Source organism: Trichoplax adhaerens, genomic scaffold, assembly GCF_000150275.1.
Source record: "Trichoplax adhaerens TRIADscaffold_36 genomic scaffold, whole genome shotgun sequence".
In the NCBI taxonomy this organism is placed as follows: domain Eukaryota; kingdom Metazoa; phylum Placozoa; class Uniplacotomia; order Trichoplacea; family Trichoplacidae; genus Trichoplax; species Trichoplax adhaerens.
In genome coordinates this window covers 403,258-425,700 of record NW_002060976.1, presented here as the reverse complement: position 1 = coordinate 425,700, position 22,443 = coordinate 403,258, and the positions used below count along the sequence as shown (strand labels likewise).

At 35.3% G+C, this 22,443-nt stretch overlaps 3 protein-coding genes across 3 annotated transcripts; 1 reads left to right on the top strand and 2 right to left on the bottom strand.

Moving 5' to 3' along the window:
- Positions 1 to 4,036: 4,036 nt before the first annotated feature.
- On the top strand, positions 4,037 to 7,773 carry TRIADDRAFT_33634 (uncharacterized protein; the record flags this gene model as incomplete). The annotated part of the gene is made up of 15 exons (XM_002118086.1): positions 4,037 to 4,154; positions 4,924 to 5,001; positions 5,209 to 5,315; positions 5,445 to 5,593; positions 5,693 to 5,782; positions 5,948 to 6,017; positions 6,131 to 6,180; positions 6,292 to 6,389; positions 6,474 to 6,512; positions 6,661 to 6,729; positions 6,817 to 6,927; positions 7,146 to 7,207; positions 7,304 to 7,356; positions 7,499 to 7,574; positions 7,645 to 7,773. 15 exons carry the CDS (start codon positions 4,037 to 4,039, stop codon positions 7,771 to 7,773), a joined length of 1,299 nt encoding a protein of 432 aa, XP_002118122.1.
- A 972-nt stretch (positions 7,774 to 8,745) lies between these two features.
- Positions 8,746 to 12,030, bottom strand: TRIADDRAFT_51176 (uncharacterized protein; the record flags this gene model as incomplete). The annotated part of the gene is made up of 3 exons (XM_002118063.1): positions 8,746 to 9,392; positions 11,409 to 11,618; positions 11,658 to 12,030. The coding sequence occupies 3 exons, from the start codon at positions 12,028 to 12,030 to the stop codon at positions 8,746 to 8,748; spliced, it is 1,230 nt and encodes a 409-aa protein (XP_002118099.1).
- A 6,226-nt stretch (positions 12,031 to 18,256) lies between these two features.
- On the bottom strand, positions 18,257 to 18,865 carry TRIADDRAFT_33646 (uncharacterized protein; the record flags this gene model as incomplete). The annotated part of the gene is made up of 2 exons (XM_002118062.1): positions 18,257 to 18,489; positions 18,784 to 18,865. Coding segments are annotated over 2 exons (315 nt in total), but the record flags the coding sequence as incomplete, so codon positions are not given.
- Between the last annotated feature and the right edge of the window lie 3,578 nt (positions 18,866 to 22,443).

Sequence of the window (22,443 nt, the reverse complement as noted above, 5' to 3'; positions counted from 1 at the left end):
ATCTCACTCTCTAGATTTATTAGCTTATAAAGTGATCCACAATTTCTGTTTCATAGTTTTGCTGCAGTTACGTTGTCTTACCTTACTAATATTACTTTAATAATGAAATAAGTATTAATCTGTTGCAAATCAGATCTATCTTACACCCATGCAGACTGTCGGAAATTCCTACATTGCACAAAGGAATCGGTAATAACATATTTTCTGTGCTTGTATTCATAATGGCTACAATATACGAGGATCAGTCAGATGATGATAGACTTAAGTAGAGATTACATATAGTGCACTAACTCGCAAAGTAGCGTTATAACATATTATACAAGTATTAATTAGTGTTTATAAACATCATAATGCAGTTAATCAAACCTAACAGCAATATAAGCTTAGTAGTAAAAAGATTGAGCAGTGTAGTAAATTCATAATAGCACATCGATAAGTCATATTTTTCCGCATTAGTTATTACAAAGCAGTTTTGCAAGCGTTTACGAATAATAATAAATTAATAATTAAATTTGAATTTTCAAGTATTTTCCAGCCATCTCACATTCTTCGAATTTAGTACAGTAATATATTGAAACCAGTATGCTATTATGTACAGTATTCGTAATATCCACCACTTATTGCAAGTAAAATACCCACCTTTTAAAATTGAATATCATAAATTGATATTCCAAGTACGAGCAGCCAACGGCCTCACAAAAAGTAAAAACTTAGCAGCAGGGATTTTTACCAGAAATTCTCTGCTAGTAGCTTACAAGTTTGTTGTAGGAATCTCTTTTGGGTCGTTAACACTACCCATTAGTGTCAGTCATATTTTGCAAATGTGATTCATCAGCTAAAGGATCAGAATAAATTAAACTTTAATTACTTGCAACTTTATTCTACTTTGGCATAGTAGGATAACGAAACCTGTCTCTCATTATAATACGTCTAAGCAAATATCAATAAATTATAACAAATGGACTACTCATACATAAAAACTATCTACATAGAATCATACGTCAGCGTTTCGAGCATAAGGCAGCTAACGAGCTTACAAACAGCAATAACTTGTTGGCTTACAAGTTTGTTGAAGAAGTCTCATTCGATTGCAGTAGTTAAAACTATCCATCTGTGTCAGGCATGCTTGATTTATCCGCTAAAGGTTCGTACGTGGATCTTGTAAGTATTACTTATTTTTTTAAGTTGGCCATTGCACAGCCAAGGTTGTTCTACTTGCAAATTGTATTGTTAATAAATTAAACTTTTAACTTTTTTGGCAACATTATTCAGAGTTAGCACAGTAGGATAAACGAAATCTGTAAGGAATAGTAACACGTACAATGCAATGTCTATGAGATAAAACACTTGAAATCCATAACTAATAAAACATAAAATTGGAATACGAGCATCAGGCAGCCAGTAATCATGCAGAAAATAGTTACTTAAAGGCTTACTAGTTTGTGGAGAAGTCTCTTTTAATGCGTAAAAAATATCCATATGTCTTCGTACTGTTCTGCCAATGTGATTCATCAGCTAAAGGATTGTATATCCTGTCAGTTTTATTTTCCAGAAATGAGTCATTGCACAGCAAACATGTTCTAATTGTTAATTGTATTGTAGTAAATTAAACTTTTAAAATAGTTTACAGCCATCTTGCCACATTATTCCAGTTTACTACAGTAGAATAATGAAACCTGCATGTTATTATTGTTATTATAACTCAATGCAATGTCTGTGATTGATGACAGTTAAAAATATATGACTATTGAAAACATAAAAATCGTGTATCCACATTCCAAGCACGAAGCCGCCAATGCCATTTCAATCAACAGTAACTTAGAGTAGCTTACAAAATTGTTACCAAAGTTCTTATCATCAGTTAAAGCTATTCGTCTATGTCGATAATTTATTATATTATCATCGTTCATGGGCTGAAGGATCGCACGAGCTCGTAGGTAATATTTCAACCATTAGACATTGCATAACAAACGTTTTATATGTACACTTGTCAATTGCATAGTTGATCAATTTGAAATTGTACGTCCATTTGTTAACTTGCATTTACCTTATGATGGGTATACTGTATATATAACCCAATTAAGCCTGTAAATCATGCTTGGTGCAAATCTTGGCCATTCATTAGCTGGCTTATAACATACTTGAAGGTAGGTAAATTCATTTTCCAGTTGAACCGTGAAACAAAGTTACCAACGGAATTAACTTAAAAGTGAAATCGCATCGGCATGATACATGAAAGCAATCATTGCTTGTCATTGATCATGTTGCTATTGGTCAATATGGAGACGAATTATGATCGATTGATGGCTTAATGAGGTCTTAGTTAACTGTAGACAGATGTACTGTACTGTGAATGATGTCGAAAATCATCTTGCATTACACTGCAAGATGATGCCAAGACAGTAGATTGACTATCGAGTTCAAGCTTGTCTCACTTACTTTGAACGAATGGACCTGTGTCAATCATTTCATGAGGGAATTTTCTACTGTATCAATGATGATGATAGTACCGTATTAATAGAAATGTCTACTCTCTCCACACTGCTAGCTACTGCTGTGATATTTAAATAAACACTTACCTATTGAAAAAGGATACTTTGCCTTTCAGAAGTTCCTTTAGTGAGTGGTAGTTTAGCCCTAAAGCATCATTACTAACATGTCGGCATAATCTTCCTCCTCCAGGCTTGTTATGCCAACATTTACGACGATGTTAGTTAGTATTTTCAAAAGAATCTTTGGGCGAATTAAATCCAAGAATCTGTAAGACAAATTGATCGAGATATCAACTCAGTGAGTCTTGCTTCTGATTCGTATTCATTCAATAAAGTAATTGACTTACAATTCAGCAAGTCAATGGATTTTCACCACATGGCTTCAAAAAGGAAGGAAGGAAGAAAGCGTGAAGTTTCATTGGACCGATCATGGTTAGTCAAGATCTCTCTCTCTCTTCATTAAGTTGAATCGGATTTCTGTTGAGTAGTTAGTAAGCATCGTTCGGCAATCTAATCGTTATAGTCGATGAATAAAGGCACTGTTGACTAACGTAGTATCCAACTTGATAATCAACATGGATCAATAACATAGATCCGACTTGATAACCAACATGGATCAACAACATAGATCCAACTTGATAACCAACATGGCCATAGCTTGGAAAATTACAGTAAATGAAAAATACCTCTATGGTTAAAAGATTGATCCAACTTGATAACCAACATGGCCATAGCTTGGAAAATTACAGTAAATGAAAAATACCTCTATGGGTAAAAGATTGATCCAACTTGACAACCAACATGGATCAACAACATAGATCCGACTTGATAACCAACATGGCCATAGCTTGGAAAATTACAGTAAATGAAAAATACCTCTATGGTTAAAAGATTGATCCAACTTGATAACCAACATGGCCATAGCTTGGAAAATTACAGTAAATGAAAAATACCTCTATGGTTAAAAGATTGATCCAACTTGATAACCAACACGGCCATAGCTTGGAAAATTGCAGTATTGACATGGTATTGGCATCTATTGCAACTGGTGTAGTTGATCATTCAGTCCGGTTTTCAGGCCAATTTCACCGCATTCTATCCTTTCCATCAAGACAAGGTTAGCCAAGACTGGCAGAAAGTATTTGTAGCTCACTACAGTAGAAGAAATACTGGATAGAATCAAGTTTTAGCCAACGGAATGGCAACAAATTCTCAATCTACATGAGTAGAAAATTTTACTGTCCAATACAGTGCCGATAGAGGATAGCTAACAGTATGGCTACCCTCAATCATCGAGAATACTGTTGCAAACAGTGTTCTTCTGAACAGATACAGTATGGAGTTCCAGCAGTCATGCTAGGGATGGTATGGGTTACCATGGACTACAAAAGTAGAGCCTGGTAGTCGAAGGATTTCCTTTAGCTTGGACAGTTGCTGCTGCTGGTTGCTAAACTACTTTTATACTTGGTTGCCAATTCTGCATTAAAAGCTAGAGGCCATAGAATATCCCGCAATTCATACATCTGCTTGTAGAAGAAAGAGAGATGGATAGGAACATTTGTGTTCTTGTACTTGGCGATATTGGTAGGAGCCCTCGTATGCAGTATCATAGCATATCGTTAGCCAAGGCTGGATTGAAAGTCGACCTGGTTGGATATGCAGGTGGTTACAATAATACAGTGATTGATTGAATGATTCAAGTCATAAATCGATCATTAGGAATTCAGGATAGCATCTAATCCATATGACAAATGATATGCAATATTCAAATCGTTTGTCATGTCTTGTTACTATAATGAGTGCAGCGATGCTGAAGAACGTACGATCATTGACACTATTTGCCTCTTGTAGAGCAATGAAACCGATAGGACTCCTAGGAGACTAGTAGAGCACTAAATAAAGGTGCAGACTTGGCATTAGACTGTCAATAGAGTTAAGCAAAGAGATGTTCTCGGCTATTCCATGTAATTTTCTAATCGTTTGTCATGTCTTGTTACTATAATGAGTGCAGCGATGCTGAAGAACGTACGATCATTGACACTATTTGCCTCTTGTAGAGCATTGCAACCGATACGAGACTAGTAGAGCACTAAATAAAGGTGCAGACTTGCCATTAGACTGTCGATAGAGTTGAGCAAAGAGATGTTCTCGGCTATTCCATGTAATTTTCTAATCGTTTGTCATGTCTTGTTACTATAATGAGTGCAGCGATGCTGAAGAACGTACGATCATTGACACTGTTTGCCTCTTGTAGAGCATTGCAACCGATACGAGACTAGTAGAGCACTAAATAAAGGTGCAGACTTGCCATTAGACTGTCGATAGAGTTGAGCAAAGGGATGTTCTCGGCTATTGCTTACTAGTCTTTTAACATTGAAAGGTATATCCGAATTTTTCCTTCAATATGATACAAATACAATGTGTGTTATAGGAACTAAACCTCATGATGCTCTAATCGATCAAACCAACATCAAGATTCATGCCATGCAGCCTCCAACAAGTCTAAACGGTTAGGAAACCATAAAGTTGATTGCTATTAGTGATTTGGCTTTAGTTTTGTATAGGACATGAATAGTCAATAACGTCATCGGATCAAGAGATCAGACAATAAACAAGCCATGCACTTATCCTCCATAAATCCGCTAAATATAGCTATCAATCCTTCATCAGTACATCAAATAATGCTATAGTAACATGATCCATCTATTTAATTTAGGCCTTCCAGGACTTTTGCGCTACTTGATGAAAGCCATTTACCTTGTACTACAACTGTCCATATACCTTATGTTTAGAATATCAAAGCCTGATTTTCTATTACTTCAGGTTAAGCCAAGTGTTTCCCTTTTATACTAATTTTCTATTTGTACTGTAATACTAGGATGATGACACAAGAACAATAATCATAATTGAAAGAGAAGTAATATCTTGATGACTTTTGTATTTCAATATTAGAACCCACCTGCTTTCCCAACGATAGCTGTTGCTTGGTTTGTTTGTAGACTAAGAGGTAGTAAGTTGGTTATTGATTGGCATAACTACGGATACACAATTCTAGGCTTGACGTTAGGGAAACAACATATACTTGTACGACTATCAAAGTGGTAAGTAATAGTTAAACCTAATATAAACGCGTCGGTGCAATATTTGATCAGATTCAAATCTACTTCAATGCTCTTATCCAAACATAACATCAATGATAGGTATGAAAGGTTCTTTGGGAGATTATCAGATGCCAATTTTTGCGTTACCAATGCTATGCGCGATGACTTGCAAAAAAATTGGTCGATCAAGTAAGGCATTCGTATAGCCGTTAAATCTGTTGATCTAATTGCTGCATATTGCAATACATGTATGAGTCCTGTTTGGATCATCGAAGATTATTATAATGAAGTTAAATGTTTTTCCATATTTGTAACCAAGTATGATTAAAAATATTCATTTTGTACTAAATTGAGTAGAGCATTTACACTGTACGATCGACCTCCGGCTATGTTCAAATCATTGGATTTAGAAAGTAAGCATAAGGTATGCCAAACAGTAAATGTTGCTATGATAGAAATGATGTAAAATATTACAAGGACATTGACTGATGATGGGACTAAAACTACTCTACATTATAATAATTATGAATTGACTAGATAATTTCAGTCTTGGCCAACGAATATGAAATATTTCGAGGCGATTCTAGGTTGGATTTAGGATATTTTCTCAATGGATGAAACAACATTATTCTAATTTTTTTATTTGAAAAACCCATGTTGACGCTAAGTAACCGCCTTTAAATTTCTTGATGACGTAGCAATTCACAAGATACAGCATTTACTTACAAAGATGGAGAAACGATCAAATATAAGGCAGATAGACCAGCTCTTCTTATCAGTAGTACTAGCTGGACGGGTAAGAAATCAATAGCCAAGTAATCACTAGGATCATTTTGCACATATGACAATATCGAATTCATAAAATATTCAACTATTTCAGAGGATGAAGACTTTTCTATACTATTGAATGCACTAGAAGGTACTTGGTAGACTATTTACAAGTAGTAGTGCTTGTATCGTATCATTTCTACCTTAGTACATCAAAAATTTTCTGCTAGTAACCTATACTTGGAAAGTCTACGTTATTGGCGCATGATAAAATAAACTTTATTTCGTTTGCGAATTAGGATACGAAAATTTGGTTAACAATTTGCGTAATAGCAAAAAGTACCCGCGCTTAATTTGCGTAATAACAGGTCTAAACTACTGTACATAAACAACAGTTATTAATTTTGACTTAATCAATTTCGCTTTGGTTCTAATAGCTACAATTTAATGAATAGGTAAAGGCCCACTGAAAGAATATTACCAAGAATTGATTCAAAAGAAATCTTTTAAATGCATATCCATATGTACCCCTTGGTTGAAAGCAGAAGACTATCCTAAGATCTTAGGTTTGATTTACCCTTGCTGATATAATTAATTTGGCTGATTATGAGACTCCATATTTACGCTGTTAGTTCGGATGGTTATGGCAATAGATACTATTTTATGTGGCATACAGTAGACATGCAAATTGGAGAATACTCAATAATAATCACAATCATTTCAGTTACTCGTGTACTGTCGTGGTCTGTTATGCTTAGATAGTATTGTTGCTATCTACACACAGGTGCTGCCGATTTAGGTGTATGTCTGCATAAATCTTCTTCCGGTTTGGATCTGCCTATGAAGGTGATCATTTCTGTGACTTTCTTATGCTAGAGTTATCGTATTTCCAACTGGTAGTCTGTCAACGTTAACTTAATTCCTTCTTCTTGTCTACTGTAGGTTGTCGATATGTTTGGCTGCGGATTGCCAGTTTGTGCTATCAGTTTTGATTGGTTAGTTATACCCGGATGAGTTGTAATTGCCTGAGGGTGCTTTTTTTTTAGCTACCTCGAGTTCATTGGCAATGCTAATTTTTTAAGGGGAACGGATAAGTTGATTTATATGCTTATAGAATATATTTACCAACAATTGCAGCTTGCATGAACTCGTCAAACATGAAGAAAATGGAATGATATTTCAAAACGAGCAAGAATTATGCCTGCAGATGCAGGTCTGTTTCAATGATTTAATTTGTATTCACCGTGTCATCAATTTAATGCAATTTCAACACATTACTATAGGAATTGTTAAAGGGATTTCCTGATCAGCAGCGTAAAATAGACCTATTCAGAAAAAATTTAAAAACTTTTCAGCGTAAGAGATGGGAAGAATGCTGGAGGCAAACTGCCTATCCAGTTTTCTGTAGCTAAACCGATTACGTCACCCGCTGTACCATCATATTTCATGCAAATTTGAATGATTACTCCTCTTTCCATATTACGTCTAACACGCCAATTTCTTAAAGGTTAACGCTATAAGTTTATCTTTGCTTAATGTTTCTTGATAATCGAAGTGAAAATAGGTATTTATGACACCTCGCTTCTGCATTTGTACATCCGATATATCTATGGTACTTACAGATTGCAGATCTTTCACTATTGCAACAGTCATAAACTGTGATTGCATATGATTTCAATATTAAACCGAAAACTATGCGTTAGCTTATTTTTAGTCAAGCAAATACCAGAACGGTACAAGCTGAGAGATAATTGCTACCAATAATGCCAAACATTTCTACTTCATGAAATTATCTGTGGGCAACATTTTCATTGCATAATTGTTAACTTAGTTGAAATGACGGAATTTAAAAGCCCAAATTTAGCATCATCGTATAAACTTCATGATTTAATAGCTGAATATAATTCGATTCCAATTTTAAGTACAAAGTGATTACGATACGTACTAAATCTGATGTGCATAAATTATAATTTATCATGGAAGTAATAAAGGCTTTTTGTCAATATATCTTCGGATCAAGCTTACAAGATAGCAATAGCACAGTGATACTAGATTTGTAATCTAAATTATTTAATAAGTGGAAATTATCCTATTTCAGAGTTATTTTCGAAAAATATCTTGTTACTATCTTCTTGTACAAAAATGTATGTTATCAAAACAGCAAATTTGGGCTTAACATATGTAAATACTTGTAATAAAACGTCTTTTTGATGTCTATAAGGAATAATTCAAGTTCATTTTCTTACGCTCAAAAGTTCTACTTCCAATTACTAATTATCATTGACCGAGAATAAGTGGTTCATGTTGTCATAATAAAGCTCATTTCTTCATCATTTAGATAGGAATTTAATAGGCATAACGCTAGCAAACTCCAGGGTTTTATTTTACTTGCTTTCATTATCGGATTTCAGGCCAAACCTCCACTTTGATGGCCAAGAAATTGGCCATTCAAATTCGTTTGCGACAGGCTCAACATTGTATTCAAAAACTACAAACATGGGTAAGTAACTAAATGTTCTACCTCGTTGACGTTGGCGAGCAATACGTGAATTAGCTAAAGCATGATAATAGATAAAGAGACGTGTAGTAATATAATATCCAATTAAAACGTCTATAGAGTAATGTTCGTGTGCAGCTAAAATAAAGAAAATGCCAGATAGATTGAGAGTCCACGTAAGAAAATGGAGTAAATGCCAGCTATCAGGTGTATATTCTGTGATAAAGAAGTTACTTAAAGTAACGGCGACAGTATGCCCACTAAATAGGTAATCGCCACAAGTTCGAACTCCGGCAATAGTCATGCCAAAACCGGACCATATTTGTATAGCACGATTCATAATGGAAGCGAAATCACCATTTGTCTTCGAATCGCATTCTAAATGGCGACCAGGTATGGATAAAGAGGTAACAAACATAGTGGCACAACGGAGTAAAAAGACAGTGCCAGCAATGGCGCATAGTCTTCGTATAATAACAAAGCGATGTTTATGAAATACGATAATGATTCCCAGTAAGATGAAGAGGCTTAAAGCTAGAAAATGGAAAGAAAGAAGATCATGTCATTAGCAGGAAAGCTGTTTAATCCTAAACTGTGCACTTGATACAGAACCAGTCGGTATTATATTATAGACAGCAATCAATTCTGTAATTCTTCGCGTATACGAGTGAGGGTACTGTATAGCGTTTATGATCAGAGATCCATCTTTCCATCTTGATGATGGTCGTGAATAGGATGGATGTTTGAGTAGTACTGTGGATTAGTAACAGTAGCATCAATAAAATAAAATTGACAAAATACGAATATAGTATAGGATTTAAATCTTGGGATAAGGTAAGTGACAATGAAGTGAAGTAAAGCTAGAACTTGTGAAATATAAAGAAAGAATGGCGATGGAGCGGAAATCGTCTACTGTAACATACTATAGGTACGTGCAAATCATCTATGGAACCTTCAATAGGTAATAACTCATGCATAGCCAAAATTGCTATCGATTGACAACAGTAAGAACATAGAAAGCACCTATCAGGCTACTGCTGAAACATTATCCATTGAGTTTATAAAGTGATGAATAATCAGATTAAACTAAGGTAGAATTATAAGCAAGTTACCAATTTTTGACACTACAATATACGAATACTTTGAATCTAAATCTTGTCATGACACGAAGATCTAGATAACATACGATGCATGAAACTGTCTGATTGGATTTGGGCTGTTGCATTTTAGCGAATCAAGCCGTATACCATGGCAGTGCATGTCAGCATGATTAAAAAAGAAAAAGATCCACACTGGAGATGTTTATTATTTGAGCGTGAACAAGAATCAACGATTGTCGTTAATAAAAGGCCATTCATGAACAATTGAATCAACATCTTCTACCGATAGTTTCTACAGTATACCGTTTACTGACAGTATCGATAATCGATTTATTTGTGAGAATGGAGGGAGCATGGTCGTTGTAGTAAAATGAATTAACGAAAGAGCAACGTTTCAAATGTTAACCTTGAGGAACAAAGAGTTGCTCAATAAAGGAAGAAATGCGCGTCCACAATAGTGCTACCCTAAGGTGATGCTGGCAATTAATGTTGATGTAAAATGGATCCAATCTATTACTGGTAAAGTTTAAGTGATTGAGTGTAGACTGCTCTATCACTCTATTTCAACTTCATGAACGATCTCATCAATCCATCGTGTTGTATAAAATCAAGCAATTTTGAATTCAATCATTCATGTCACGATCAGTGCAAACAATATTAACCAACGGAATAATGTGGTTAGAATAAATGATACTACTGTTCATGAATGCTTGATGTATCTGAGTGATGGAGTTCGCTGGTTGTACAAATAAAAAAAACTACAGTAACCAATCTACCCTACAGACGTTATAATTGGTCGGTAGAGCGATCAAAAGTAGGAACAAGTTTGGCTGACATCTTATACAAACTTGAAATGGCAGAAATGAACAAAACATCATGAATGTACTGGATAGACGAAGTAATTGGAGTATTTACTGGCATTTTCTTTGTTGTTGTTATTTGGGTCAGGGAGGAGGGGGCACGGGTAAGCATTTCGGAAAGAGTCATTACTTTGGGAAATATGTCGTGTATGTAAGGGTTAATTTTTTCATTTCTACGGGTATCTATTACAGATCATGAACGTTCCATATTGGATAGCACAGTAAACAGTCTGCAATCAAGATGGAGCTGAAAGCCGTGGGGGGGGGGGGAAACTGCTAAGCTACAGTCGTTGTTGTTGATGGTGAATAGTGAATGATCGTCCAATGATTCTCCCATAACTTGATTGGGCTGTAATAACAATCCTATTTTACTTGTTACTTTTTCAAGCATGCTGATGACAGCGATTCAATAGTTTAAGTAATTATTATTTTTTAGAAGGTTTTCATCGTCGAGTCTCGAGCGGCGTGTATGATGGATAAAACAAGATATTTTATACAGCAGAATAGGTGTTTTAATTAATGTTTGATGAGATGAGCAAGACGAGAGAAAGGATCAAGTTGGAACAATGTTCAATCAATCAATGCCTTACCGGTGATCTCGCACAATTCAAAAGAGTAAGGGATGACTGGGATATTATCCAAGACAATATCCGGCAAAGGAGGGTAAAGTTTCTTGTCGGGTACACGTTCATGAACAATTGTCATGACAATGGCGGAGATGAGAAAGGATCCTAAAGCATAAGCTACGGCAATCAACGCTTTCCAACGATCGGAAATAATATGGAAAGGACTTGCTTGTGCTGATCGATAGCCATCACTGTCATTCCACAGTGTTGTACCACACTGAGAGCATGACATGGAAGCACCATCTTGGCAATCATGATGGAAAGCATTGACTGTAATCGTTCCTTGTGTCGGAGTGGATTTGCAATGGCCATTGGCAGCAAACCGATTGGAAATGAATGGGTGGCCATTGGTAGGTTGAACGTGTCCTTTCAACTCTTGGATATCCAACCAGATCCTTTTTAAATCGCCTAAACATGTGGCTAAACCATCTAGCAATCGTAAATCTTTCTCCTTTAAGGCAAGTAAAGCACGGCCATCCATTTTATTCTTCTTAAATGTATCAATATACTCGCAGTGTCCACGATCTTGTAACCAATCTGCTACTTCATGTGGTGTCCAACTGAGGACATTGTCATGGCTGGCCATTTTCTCCTGTGCAGTCATTGTAACCGTTGTAAAGCACTTTTTCCTCTTGATGCAGTAGTCCACCAAGTCCTCGTAGGATGTTGCCTCTTTAATTTAGCCTTGTACAACAAGCACTCGATAACCCAAGCCAAGCTTGAAAAGCAAATACTTACTAACAACGATGACTACATGGAGGATGGAGAGGAGAGAAAGTAGAGGAAGAATCGATCCAACTCTCGCCAACAACAACAACAACTCATTCCCCTACGACGTCAACAGAGTCAGTCAATCGCTGGATGACGTGACGCCTGTCATGCAAATGACGTCCAATAACCTTGACACCTTTGCACGTCGCTTGCTCTTGTCGCTGATACTGTGTACTGTCACCAGCGACGCATGTACGTGCTAGTCCAAATGACGTCACGCAAGATGAATGACATGCCCACCATCATCCTCATCAATAAAGAAGAATCATAACGGTTATCCTAGCGCTGAATCACCAGAGTGGCCAAGGCGAGTTACTATGGGCAAGAATGCCATTGGTGAGTTCCACTAGGCGCGATTGTTGATTTGTCTCGTCGCTGAACTTGGTAGGGAGAGTCACTTTGGGGGACGTCACCTCCACAAGTACAGTACTTGACACGGTACAGTTGAGAGACTATACTGTACTGTACAGTACAGTAGTATGGACGAGTCACTTATCGGGACGTCAGCTACACATGTCCTGTATTGTACTTGACACGGTACAGTTGAGAGAATTGGACCGGTCACTTTTCGGGACGTGTGTACAGTGTACACATGTACTGTACTGTACAATTAAGTGTACATACGTTAGCCCTGATCGAATGTATTAGTAGGACAGCTTCAAATTCAACGAAGTGTACAAAGTAATTTATGCAAAATGATCAGGCCTACTGCACATACTTGACACGGAGCAGTTGAGAGAATGGACGAGTCACTTTTCGGGACGTCGCCTACACATGTACTGTACAGTGTACGTACTGTACTCGACGCGGTACAGTTGAGAGAATGGACGAGTCACTTTTCGCGACGTCACCTACAGTACTGTACAGTACACTGTCCTACAGTACACATGTACAGTACTGTACTGTACTGTACAATGTACTGTACTTAACGCGGTACAGTTGAGAGAATGGACGAGTCACTTTTCGCGACGTCACCTACGTACTGTACAGACTTGACACGGTGCAGTTGAGACAATGGACGAGTATCACGTACAGTATTTACTCTTTACTTGAGCTTGGGGGCGTACTGTACTGTACTACGTCATTCCTATGTCTATTCCAATTGGTGTATCGTCGACCAGTTTCCTGCCCAGACACACCTTCGATATTGCAATTTTTGCATCAAGTTGTACTAGATTGATTGCAAATGCATGCTTTTAAAACACAACAGGCCGTCGTTGTTGGTCGAAAGGTTCATCACCATTGGTCTTTTGCAGCGTTGTACTTGCCCTTTTGACTATACAAGCATATCCAAGAAACAGATTCCATGAGTGGGCCCAATGCATAGTCAAGGCAGAGTACTAGGGCAGTCAAAGTACGTACTGCTGGGATCTCGAAACTCTCGCAACCATGCTCACACAATAAATCAATAAAGCAAGAGTAGATCCTTCCAATGGAGGCGATCTCGTTTTCCTTATAGTTTTGACTATTTAATCACATGCAAGAAAACAGATTACATGAGTGGATCAAATGCATGGTCATGGCGGAGCACTATGACAGTCAAAGTACATACTGCTGGGGTCTTGAATCTCTCGCAACAATAATAAATTAATTAATTACTTAATAAAGCTAGAGTAGATCCGTCCAATGGAGGCGATCTCGTTTTACTTGTAGTTTTGACTATTTAATCACATGCAAGAAAACAGATTACATGAGTGGACCAAATGCATGGTCATGGCAGAGCATTGTGGCAGTCAAAGTACATACTGTACTGCTGGGGTCTTGAATCTCTCGCAACAATAATAAATTAATTAATAAAGCTAGAGTAGATCCGTCTCATCGAATGGATCCCGTTTTACTTGTAGTTTTGACTATGCAACCATATCGAAGAAAACAGATTACATGAGTGGACCAAATGCATAGTCATGGCAGAGTACCGTTATGAAGGCTTGAAGAAAACCGTAGTCCTACTAAAGTAAAGTACAGCACAGTACTGGACTATGATTCCATGACGGTGAAAGGACATGCTTTACCTAACTACAACTGGTGCAGTAATCACAAACGCAGGTAGAAAAGTAAACACCTAGAAAAATGAATTTTCAAAAGATAAAACACATGCATTTCGTCGTGCTTACACTAATTCTGTCTTAGTGTTTACGGTGCAATGGATTAATTATACACAATATACAGTAGATTACTATTGTACAAAATTGGCCAACATCGAATATGTTACCACAAAAAATGCAGTGATCGTTGAAAGAGATACCGCAATTTGATATGAGCATTGAGCAGGAGTATTGGACATTTTCTTCAATCGACTATCGTACTCATTTACCAACATGCCTTGACAAAATTCCAGTCAGTCCAATAACGTAGGATAGATGGCGACGAGTAGAAAGTAGAGGCATGTTGCTAGCACTATTTGCATCATGCCCATTGATGCTAGTTACTGTACTGTATAGTCAAAAAAGAAATAGGTATTTTGCGGAAGCGACCTGAAACATAATTCCTCCAATACTGTAGATCGTGTATTATTTGACTTCACTATCGCCTTTCTTTCAAAAGACTTGAAAGAGCAATAGCCGATTTAGATTAGTAACTCACTCAAAATGTTACATGCAATCATCCCTCCAAGAGCGACGTGATGAATTCAGCCATAGTAGCAGGGCAGTCAAACCCTCAATAGCGACGCAAATCGATGACTGTAGCCGTCGATAAAATGGGTAACTATGGACTACAACTCCAAAGAACGATGGCGAAATAGAATTTGTCATTCCTATTCTTATATTGAAGTGCAAGATCAATTTGCACTTGTAACTGGTTAAAATACCAAATTAATAAGATTGTTGAAACTCTTACGAATGAGGCTAATTGATCAATCTATAGTTTATTGCGCTTTTCTACATCAATAAGTCAATATGTGTCATGCTCAGCAAGGATAGCAATACACCTTAAGGCATCATTAAAAACTACATAGATCAATGATAAAGCAAGTAGTAGTAATATCAGATCAATAATAACCGGCCAGCATGGATTGTTCATTCTACTCTAGAGAATAATCGTATGCCTTTATCCTATCAACTGAGCTATTTCACCTTCAATTACATAAATAACTTTAAAGTGTAAATATCTATACAAAGCTTATAACGATCACTTTAGATTGGATAATACAATAGAGTAGGAATTCAACATGAATAAATGCTAAATCAAATCAACTACTAAATTACAAACTATTTAGTAAACTTAATTTAGCGCATGATTCAGCATGAATGGTAGATGCTATTACTTATTCGATAGCCTTCAACAAGAAGAAATATGAGATACAGGCTAATAACTATGCGTAGATCCCACCCACAAATTATGATATTTTCCATCGTTTATAATGACTATCAGAATTACCAGGCAAGAAAATCGTTATTATCGGCAGCAAGAGTCGTTAATGCTTCTTTTAAACCCAAACTACCGGATGCTGCTGATTGTTGATAATATGGTCCGTTACTCTTGATGTTTGTAACTTGGTCCGCGGTCAACTCAGTTTCATATAGAGCCAAATCATCTACATCAAGGACGATATCGCAGTAAGTATCATGGATGCAATCGATATCACTAACATTATAAACTATTGGAATTCAATATAGAAACTTATTTTTTGCCAGCACTTTGGCCAAATTCATTGATACGATTAGTTTCCATTGAAAATACAATTACCGATGCTAACGTCCAAAATTTCGTTTGTGAAGCCGTTTCCATCAGTGTATTGAGCACCCAAAATGATATTTACCAATTTATTCTCATAAGGGCCACCAGGCTGCTCTGATAAAAACACCAAAGAGTCACTTGTAACGTCTTTACCATTTAAGTATAATTTTAGCGCTAAAATAATGGAAAAAAAAATTAAAAATGAGACATAGACATCATATGAATATTCTTAATCATAAGCTTTCAGATCCATGCACGAGAAGAGAGAAATGAAAGGCATGATAGAAAGATATCACAACATCTTGCAGTATCACTTTCATAAGGGTCCGTTCAAATCAAGTCTTAGTTATTGGCAAAAAAAAGGTTTAGGCTTATAGCACTATAGAGAAATATAACGGTAGCCCTTTTCGCGTATCGTGATTCGCTTATATTTCTGCGGCGTAATAATTAATGATTATTCAATATTTAAAGTTATAAGAGGGTCAGAGATGGCGACTGATATTTCGCCTTTGGGCCATCAGTAGCCATAGAATTGTTAAGGTTTGATATCGTAAAATTCTACATTGTTATTATTTTATTTCTCCCTTGTCATAGTCAGTCAAATTATATTGCCATCTCTTTGTTCTGTCAAGTGACTAATTGAATCATTCTTAATAAAAGTAAACACTTAAGCCTTGTGAAAAGTCGAACTATTTAAAATGTTCTTTCTGTATAATAAACACTTCAGTTATGCCTTGTGAAAACTCGGACTATTTGAGCTTTGATTAAACGACGAAATGACTAGCAGAATCGTTCTTTCTGTATAATAAACACTTCAGCTATGCCTTGTGAAAACTCGGACTATTTGAGCTTTGATTAAGAAACTACAAAAAATTAAGCTACGTCTACGAGATTTCTCTTACCCACTCGTATCATTCAATCTAGTAGAGCTACATAGTGATAACCTATAAACTAACATAATTTATCGTATATGTACATTATGCCACATCGAAGCTGTAAATCGATTAAATAGAACCTTCGTCGACTACATTATTTTCTCATATGTTCAACCAATCTAATTACGATAGACGCATAAAGCAGGAAAGACCTATTGAATGATCACAAATTGTCTCTGACTGACTTCTCAGACTATATTTTCTCCAACCATCATGTCATATCATTATACAGTGCAACGAATACTTGATGGACTAATATAATTAAAGTCGAATAACTTCCAATTTGCAAACAAATATATGAGATTCTTTTGTTAAAGTGATCGAGTACATTGTCGACTGATTTAACATTAATTAAACAAGCAAAGTCTTCCTTCATTAGATGCTTTAAATATTGCATTATCCTAAATATACCAAATGAATAGATAGCGTATAAAACAAGATAAACCCCAAAATAAAAAATTGAACGATGGAACCAGCAAGATTATCGCTATGTCATATTAGCATTTAAAGTAATCTAAAACTCTAACGCTTGATGGCAACAGGAATAAAGTTAAATCCAAATTTGCTCTAAATCGTTAAGAAAAGTGTCGTACTTAGTTATAATTTAAACGCACGAATAATGGAATGTTTACTTTGACTCAGTACTTGCTTCTATGATGTCAATCTTTAAAATAGTTATAAATTCTACAATGCAACACTCATGATATTACTCTATTGAATTCAACACTGCAGACTACTTATGCATCATTTTGGTCTAGTTATTTATTTCTAACAGAAATGATCTACTCTTAACGCATGATTTTAGCAGTATCACATCGAATCCATATCTAGAGCTCGAGATTAATATGATGATACTAGTATATCGATTCTGATTAGAATTGAACAACTTACATCCTGTACTGCTTATTGTTACAGCTAAATGGGTCCATGTTTTCGCAGGAAATGGAAAATAGATACTCGTGTCTATGGAGGAATTTACATAGCGAAAGGACATGTATCCACCGCCTACAGTATCAATACTGTAGCCTCTTGTTAATCCAGGAGAATGACTTAAAGTAGTAAAGATACAAGATGTTTCATCACCACCTATGTTATTTTTTAACCACATTGCCATAGAGAAACCGCTTGTACATTTCGCTGGATCTTGAACACATTTATCGGGATACGATCCTAAATCGATATAATAATCATCTTTCGGCATATTTAACCTCAAGGAATTCAACGAACTAGACGTTGCGCCAGGTTCTAAGCCAATAATAATTGAATTAGACGATTTAGAAGCTGGCAGTGACGATAGTACTTTCTTAGCGTTGAACGTGCCTAGTAATTCGCTATCGACGATTTCATCCATAGGCCAATATAACGGAGTTTTGTCTGCAAAGTTACATTAATCGACACTTACTTCATAAGACAAGTTCAATTACACAATCAACATTTAGCTATTATTTTACCATAGCATTCGTAATAGAGGTTAATGGCTACATAATCTAAATATGAGTAATCTGTTGCACTTCCTATGCTTGCTCCATTTGCAATAGGCGTAATAACAGCAGTGCCATCCGAGCTGTAGTCATGGGTTCCATAATGAAAGACCGAATTATAGTCGTATTCCAAATTGTAGGTAACTGCAGTTAGCTCTGGCTGAAAATTCTTCACATTGCCTAAAGATTTAAACTGTACATTAAAGGTTGAACTTGCATTGCATGCAGTATGGTGTGTCAGCAAATTGTTGCAAGTAGTAGCTCGATTTTTCAGAGATTTTCAAATATCTTGCTTATCCTAGCCTAATTATCATACCTTATGGCCATGAGTATAAACTTTTATAATCTTAGACGTTTTATTTTTAGTCATTATAATACAGATGATGATGGAAATTATCAATTTACTCTCTACCTACTACTGACAAGTAATATTCGAAAATTGAATACTATTTTCATAACTCGTTATCCACTTACTGGAATCAATATTATCCGCGTTAATAGATATATATTTATTCCTGTCCAGGCGTGAATGGGTGTGATATAAGCCAATCGCATGGCCTATTTCATGCTTAACAGTTGCGATATTCTCACAATTAGAGTCAAGAGATACAGCTTGCCTACCACCTATTCTCCCAACTACCGAAGAACAACTGCCAATAAAAAAATGGCCATTAGAAGTCAAATAGCAACATAATGCATTAACTTATATTAAACTGAAAAATTAAGATGCGATTTCATAAATATTAATTCTAATACAAAATTAAGCAATGAATTAGAAAGAATTGTAAGCAGTATATCTCGAGACGGAAAAGTAATAAAACATTTAGGTTACAGAATTATCAATTTTTAATAACGGAATAATTCCATTGAAAATTTTATTGACTTTCTACCTACCTCCAATAATAGCAAAGGTACAAAAATTAATCAATGCTATATTTTTTAACTAGTAACTTAATTGACCTTATTTCCAAAAACATCTTTTATACCTAAATTTTTCCTGAACGAACTATAATTATGCACGGAGAATTTTAGGGTTGCTTCATTGATTTACCCAGACTATTCCATACTCTTAACTCTCTTAACTAGAATTACTAATGTACTTTGAAGCCTTGGTGTGGTTATCAGTTGCCATTAATATTTCAAAATGACTTTTGCAATTTTAAAGCATTAATGAGTCATAGATCGACAGATAGAATCAAATTTACGTTCTGTTTTCATCTTCTTTCTCGTAAGTAAATTTGCATCATTAGCAACTCACCCAAATCCGATCTCAAAAGAAATATAGTCGACTTGGCTAGTTCTTTGGGAAAAATTTAAGCAAGTATTCGCTTCCAAATCTGCTATAGCTTGAGTTACTAACAATTGAGCATTTGCAGCTGTAAAATATATAACATCATTGCTATATTTTAGCGCATTGCAGTGGTAAAGTTCAACGGCTGCGCCAAACACTACGGTACTTAACTGTATTTAATGGCAAAATTAACTTATATATATGTTATATATAAGTATAATTTTGATCAATCAGGTTACATAGAATACTATTGATAGATATAAATGAATACTTATGTCTTATTGCATTGATTAATTTCAGAATAAAAATTCTAATCAATCAGTTAGTTTACAGTAGTTTGCAAGATCAACTTTGAAAATTTCGCTCGTACTGTTCAATTCTAACAACAGATCAACAACTTGAGTAATATATCAGCCGTAGCCTTAGTATCGGCATACATATGAAAATAGGCTGCTGCATAACATTTCTATAACCTTATCAATTTCACTTACATTTAGTAACTTTATATCACTGTAAGGTAAGAATTTTTTCGCGGTAAATTACAGGAGTAAAATTTAATTTGTGCATTCATGGAATAACTTGACTATGCAATACTAATTTGCTAAATCAAAGATTATATATTGACTAATCTGACATGAACATGAAAAAGTAATGCTTTCTTACAATAAATAGGGCCTAACGTGAACTTAAAATACAACAGAATGCAAGTAAAGATGTAAAGCCTTGGCCCACTTACATATGCCATTAAAACTGTACGGAATTGGTAATGGCCATTTTTGCCATGATGTTGAAGCAACTGCATTCCTATTATGTATTCGGTTTGCAACATCGTTGTGAGTTTCTCCTAACAGTTTTTCCTTGCTTATGATATGAGAAGTTCTTTTTCGTACTTTGCCATTATATCTGGAGTCTGAAATATAATTCGTTTTAAAAGAGCAATTAATGTTCACATAAAATTATATTTTGTCTAGCTAGATTGATACTTTCACAAAACCCAAATAACTGCTTTGTGCGCGTATGATTAAGAAACGAAGATATCTGATCGAATAGTATTACTTGGAAACCAAAACATATTTTCAAATGCAAATTCGAGAAAGGTGAAACGGTGATTCCGAACTAGCAGAATTTCTACATCAATCATGACTTCTTTTGACGGAGTCTATAGCCGCAGATACGCGGATATCATATGATAGAAAGTATGGACACTATGCAAGCAGGGGAAAATACAGTAGCGCGAAATGATCGTATATGAAAATCATAGCTCAGAAAGTCTTCCTCACTTTTAGTACTTAACAATGGAGCATTAATAGCTTCATTTTCGGTAGCAATAAATAAGCAAGTATAATCAAGAAGCCTTATTATTGAAGCTATCATTAAAAGAAAGCATGCTATTCTACAGTTATGTCTATTAATTTTGAGGTGTCGTTTTGGTTAAAAATTTTTCACAAAGTCATATAGAATAAATTTTAATTTCAGATAAACAGCTAAATGATAATCAGTCGATTAGTGGAGTTATTAAGAAGTTAGTTTATTACCCAATGCATAAATACTGCGTAGATTTTTTGTTACCTAATGTATGTAATAGAAAGCCGTTGTTTGAATAGGATTCTGAATCTAAGCCAAAACGGAACCGTTCATTTCTACCCTTATGAAATTCAGCGTTTCTTTTTTCGTACCAAGATCTACCAAGATCTTGATAGCCTAATCTCACCAGGCGATCATGTTCCGAGGCATTAAGATAACTCATATCCACTGAATGAATATGGGCTAAAAAAGTATATGTACATAGCAGTAAGATTAATTTCATCTTGATGAACGATCTTGTATTGAAAAATTTCTACAGTAATTGGAGAGGACTCTCTTCAGGTCAACACAAGTAACGATAATTCTTGAATTTTTACGTTATATTTCGTCAAGTGATGCAAAAAGTTACCTACAAGGCCTTTTATATATGATTTATGGCTAGGTTATGAGTTTTATTCTAACTCTAACAATTCCTAGTTTAATTAAAATTATTCTTAGCTTATTTATTAATTCTTCTTGAATCGGTGAATAACGTTGCTAAAAGATAATTAAAAGCAACAGCACCGATAAAAGCCGATGGAATGAGTTACTTTCTATTCTAATTATTGGATGTAGTATGTTCACTTCCTTAATATACATTATACTTTACCTCATCATATATCACTGATCTTTATCCTCTTATATGAGATTATATATTTATTGTTTTGATATAATTCTAAATTCTCCATCTATCTAACCACGCACTATGCTGTAAAAGCCATTTACAATTGAAGCCTTTTTCTGTGACAATCTTTCTTAAATATTTCGCTTTCATTTTCTAGATTCTAACTTTATATTTTTACCGTAATACCTGCTATAATAACTTCAATGATCTGATTAAGTATTAATATGAAGATTAACTGTAATAATGAAAGCAATTGGAATAATCTGGTAATCCTGATTTAATTTTGTAAAGTTTTTGTCTAATAAATATTCTTCCGAAATGATGTGTTGCGGTACCTGTATACCTACGGGCCTGATCAGAATTCAATTCTGATCATATATGATTTCTAAATGACGAATTTTTATTTCTATCACTATACGCTTCATCAAGTGTTAGAAATTTCTATGTAAATACTAGTAGCCATTAATGTGAGGAAATAGTAGTAGAAATTTTTCCTTGATACTCTGATATTCCTAGCTGAGATTTATGTCCACGAGTAAATGAAATTGTTTACGACGTATTCACCATATACTAGTCCTTCCGTTGTCCTTAGATTCTAGAAATAGTTTCGAAAATAAACGTTAATTAAAATTCATTCTATAAATAGGAGATATTT